At 39.3% G+C, this 4,754-nt stretch overlaps 1 protein-coding gene across 1 annotated transcript; it reads right to left on the reverse strand.

Moving 5' to 3' along the window:
* Positions 1-2,847: 2,847 nt before the first annotated feature.
* Positions 2,848-3,888, reverse strand: LOC110876356. Its single transcript, XM_022124527.1, has 2 exons — positions 3,742-3,888; positions 2,848-3,624 (listed from the first exon to the last, which is right to left on the reverse strand). Exons 1-2 carry the CDS (start codon positions 3,886-3,888, stop codon positions 2,848-2,850), a joined length of 924 nt encoding a protein of 307 aa, XP_021980219.1.
* Positions 3,889-4,754: the final 866 nt, after the last annotated feature.

Raw genomic sequence — 4,754 nt, forward strand, 5'->3', positions numbered from 1 at the left:
AAAACATTGTTTGTTATATTGAAGTTTGGTGATCGGTAGTTGTCATCACCCGAGGTTTTTTATGCCGGAGATCATTCATTGATCAAGGGCTTTTTCCTCGTATAAATCCTTGTGTCACTTGTGCAATTTATATATAAGTGATCCTTTACTTTGTTCATCATACCAAGCATCATTCCCAATTTACAAAGAGTTTGGTTGCATTATCCTTGTGTGATTTTTGACCAAAATAGTAAGCAGTACTAAAATTCAAACGAGTGCCTAATGATTGTTGGAAGCTATTCCAAAAGTGAGAGGTGTATCTAGTATCTCTATCGGATATAATAGATACTGGCACTCCATGGAGAGATATAATCTTATCCACGTACAACTAAGCTAGCTTGTCGGAGCTATGAGTCTCTTTAATGGGTAAGAAATGTGCTGACTTTGTCAGTCTGTCAACTATGACCCATATAGTATCATTCCATGTGTTGTTTTAGGTAACTTGGTTATAAAATCCATAGTTACCATCTCCCACTTCCATGTGGGAAGTTCTTGCCGTTGTAGCAGACCTGACGGTTTTTGATGTTCAGCTTTAATCAGAGCACAAGTCAGGCATTTAGCTACATGAGTGGCTATAGACTTCTTCAAACCTATCCACCAATAACTGGCTTTCAAATCTTGATACATTTTGTCACCTCCAGGGTGAACTGAGTATTTGGAGTTATGAGCCTCCTGGAGGATTACATCTCTATGTCCTCCATGAATAGGAACCCTGATTCTTCCATTCATTCTAAGGATTCAATCCTTGCCAGGTGCTAACTGTTCAGCAGTTACACCTAACTTTTCACTTGGAAGGTTAGTCTCCATTGTAGCTTCCTTATGAGTAGCTAACAACCTTTCATTCAAGCTATTCTTAAGTTCAATGCTTTTGGCATTAATCTTTATAGGTTTGACTCTTTCCTTTCGGCTTAGAGCATCATCGACCACATTCGCTTTGCCAGGATGGTAGGGAATTTCACAATCATAATCATTTAGAGTCTCCATCCAACGGCGTTGTCTCATATTAAGCTCCTTTTGATTGAATAAGTGTTGGAGACTTTTATGATCTAAATATATCACACATTTAGTACCATATAGGTAATGTCTCCACAACTTTAGTGCAAATACAATGGCACCTAACTCCAAATAATGGGTGGTGTAATTCTTTTCGTGCACTTTTAGTTGTCGTGATGCATAGGCAATCACCTTGCCTCTTTGCATAAGTACACAACCCATACCGGTGTGTGAAGCATCACAGTATAAGACAAATTCTTCGATTCCTTCAGGTAACATCAACATCGGAGCATTGATCAATTTCTGTTTAAGAATCTCAAAAGATTCTTGTTCCTAAGGACCCCAATCAAACTTTACATTCTTGCGGGTCAGAGTAGTCAATGGTGCAGCTATTCTTGAAAAGTTCTCAATGAATATTCTATTGTAACCAGCTAATCCCAGAAAGTTGCAAATTTCTGTCGGTGTCTTTCGTGCTTCCCAGTTCATGATTGCTTCTATTTTAGCGGGATCCACTTGGATACCATGCTCGCTCACAACATGTCCAAGAAATTGGACTTCGTGAAGCTAGAACTCGCGTTTAGAGAATTTTGCATATAGCTTTTCCTTTTGAAGCAATCCTAAGATACACCAAAGATGTTTCTCGTGGTCAGCTTGACTACGAGAATAAATAAGTATGTCGTCTATAAAGACAATGACGAACTTATCTAAGTATGGCTTGCAGACTCGATTCATGAGATCCATGAATGTCACAGATGCATTAGTGAGCCCGAAAGGCATCGCTAAAAACTCGTAGTGGCCATACCTCGTTCTGAACGCTATCTTAGGTACATCTTCTGTTCGAACCTTGAGTTGATGACATCCAGATCTTAAATCGATCTTCGAGAAGATGCTTGCCCCTTGAAGTTGGTCGAATAAGTCGTCAATCCTGGGTAATAGATAACGATTCTTGATCGTTACCTTGTTTAGCTCACGGTAATCAATGCATAGACGCATTGAACCATCCTTCTTCTTCACAAACAATACAGGAGCTTCCTACGCAAAGAGCTAGATGGTAAGGAGCTCGTGCAATTGGTGCTGATTCAGCCAGAATGTCTATCCTGAATTCAACTTGCCTCTTAGGAGGTAATCCAGGTAATTCATCAGGAAAGACATCAGGGTAATCAGAAATAATTGGGATATCTTCGATCTTGGGTTTCAGGTCATTCACCGTCACTTGTGCCATGTAAATGACACATCCGTTCTTCAGACACCTCGAGGCTTTAAGTATAGACACATTATCGGGCAACCCATAATGTGTATCTCCATGAATAGTAACTGCTTCACTAGATGGGGTTTTGATGTTAACTAGTTTCTTATCCCAGGCAATCTGGGCTTGGTTATGTGATAACCAATCCATGCCTAAAACTACATCAAACCCAGCCAATTTCATTGGCAAAAGAGATAGCGGAATAGGATGATTCTTAATGGATATATAGCATCCATCAAGAAGAGTTGAAGCAGTTTCTATGTTACCATCTACTAGTTCTACCTCATATTTTATGTCTAGAGTTTAATAGGTAGATTCAGTAACTTACTAAACTTATGGTCTACAAAAGACTTATCAGCAACTGAATCAAATAAAACTCTAGCATAAATATTATTAATGAGGAAGGTACTTGTTATAACGTTGTCATCATTTACCGCCTCCCTTTCGTTCATCTGAAAGACCCTTGCATTGGTTTTCTTTGCCTCAGCAGGCCTCTTGGCGTTTTTAGGGCAATTAGTCTTGAGATGCCCTTTTTCATTGCAACCATAACAGGTTGCATCCTTCATGTTTCAGCACTCAACCGTCTTGTGCCCTTTCTTCTTGCAAATTCCACAAGGTGTAGTTTGTGGATCCTGGTTGCACTTTCCAAAGTGCCTCTTATTACATGTTTTACATCTGGGCTTGTCATCCGACTGCCCCTTCTTGAAACCAGAGTTTCCTTTCTTCTTTTTGTTTGAGCGATGGGACTGATCATCCTCCCTCTTTCTTTTCCCCTCCTCGGTGGTTTTCTTTGACTTACTCCTTACAACATCAAGAGTAAGTGACAAAGATAGATCTACAGCAGATCTATAAGTAGCAGGCTTAGAAGCCTTGACATTTCCCTTAATCTCAGGGGCTAATCCACATATAAAACGTGCAATGCGTTTAGGTTCTTGGGTGACCAAATACGGTAGAAGTCTCGACATTGAGTTAAAACTGGTCACATAAGACCTCCAATCCAAATCCTTCATTACCAGAGTGAGGAAGTCAGTCTCTATCCTTTCCACTTCATGCTGAGGACAGTACGTGTCCTTCATAAGATCAACAAATTGATTCTTGGAAAGGTTATACAGGGGAACCTTTCCTGTGGACTGCACCAAAGCTTTCCACCAAGTTAAGGCGTCGCCTTTGAAGGATTGAGACACAAATGTAGCGATGTCCTCCTTCGCACACCCACTGATATCAATAACAATTTCTATTTCATCCAACCACTTCATACAATCGATAGCTCCCTTTTCTTCCGTAAAATCTCTTGGTTTACACGAGACAGAATATTTGTAAGTACAACTCTTGTTGTACTTGGGAGCCTGATTAATGACAACTTGTCTTTGAGGTTCACTCTTTTGATTGGATGAATGTCAAGAATCATCCTTTTTCGAAGTATGCGAGTGTGATAGGGACATTGTATGAGTTTTGGACCGAACATTACTCGGTTCCTTGAACATTTTGTCCACAACTTGAGCAACTGCTATGTCAATCATTACTTGTAATTCAGCACCAGTAACATTTATTCTGGTATCATTATTGTTTCCTTCTTTCGGATGAATGTTAACCTCGTCCGAGCCAGCCATGTTTTGATTACTAAAATCAAACAATAATGATTTATTTAGATTATATAATAAATTTTCGTATCCGATGATTAAATGGTCATGGTATTAATAAACCATATAGACCATAAGTCAATACGAATTTCCTAGGCTACAAATGAACCATTATTGGCTATCCAGTAGGATTTAATCGCTTACATTTATCAGACAGGGGACACAAGTCACAACTGTCTATGCCATAAAGACATTTTCCTATAGCACAAAAGGCCCGTCCCAAAGGACATTTAGATGGCACAAAATGCCTTGTCACTAGGATAATTCAAGTATTATCTATGATCTCTTGGATCGATGATTTCAAGGGTCGAACATAGTTCATCGCCTTTTTGGACAAAAAGTTATAAAATATAACAATCTATGTCAGAATCACTCATTAGCCTGAAGGCAGAACACTTCAACGGATATACTTTTAAGACATCATTCTTGATGTTAATTGCCATGATTCGCATTAATCATAAAGGCCATGAGGGTGGCTTGGAAGAATCCAAGTACTTTTGGAAGCTAGTGTGGTCTCTCAATTCACACTGCCAGGAATGTTAACATGTTTTCAGATGTTAACAAGCAATTACTTGTTAGGGCATGAATTTTATGCTAAGGATCATCTATCTTGAGACTGAGCATGGATCACGGATCCTTAATGGATGATGCAGGGAGTCTGAGGATCCAGAGTCTGAGGATCCAGAGTCTAAGGATCCAGGATCCTTAACATTACTTATAATTTCTAACAATTGTCACGTTTTTAATGTTTATATGCAGGTAATGGACGTTGTGGACTAATTCTCAGCTAGAATCTCGGGAATATTCCTTCAAGATGCCCCACATGTGCTATTTTC

The sequence above is a fragment of the Helianthus annuus genome, chromosome 9 (assembly GCF_002127325.2).
Source record: "Helianthus annuus cultivar XRQ/B chromosome 9, HanXRQr2.0-SUNRISE, whole genome shotgun sequence".
Lineage (NCBI taxonomy): Eukaryota > Viridiplantae > Streptophyta > Magnoliopsida > Asterales > Asteraceae > Helianthus > Helianthus annuus.

Excerpts from the sequence above, each read along its gene's own strand:
- LOC110876356 (XM_022124527.1), bottom strand. The coding sequence starts at position 3,888 with ATGGCTGGCTCGGACGAGGTTAACATTCATCCGAAAGAAGGAAACAAT. Across the intron at positions 3,625-3,741 it reads TGTTCAAGGAACCGAGTAAT|GCTCCCAAGTACAACAAGAG; the intron begins GTTCGGTCCAAA and ends GTCATTAATCAG.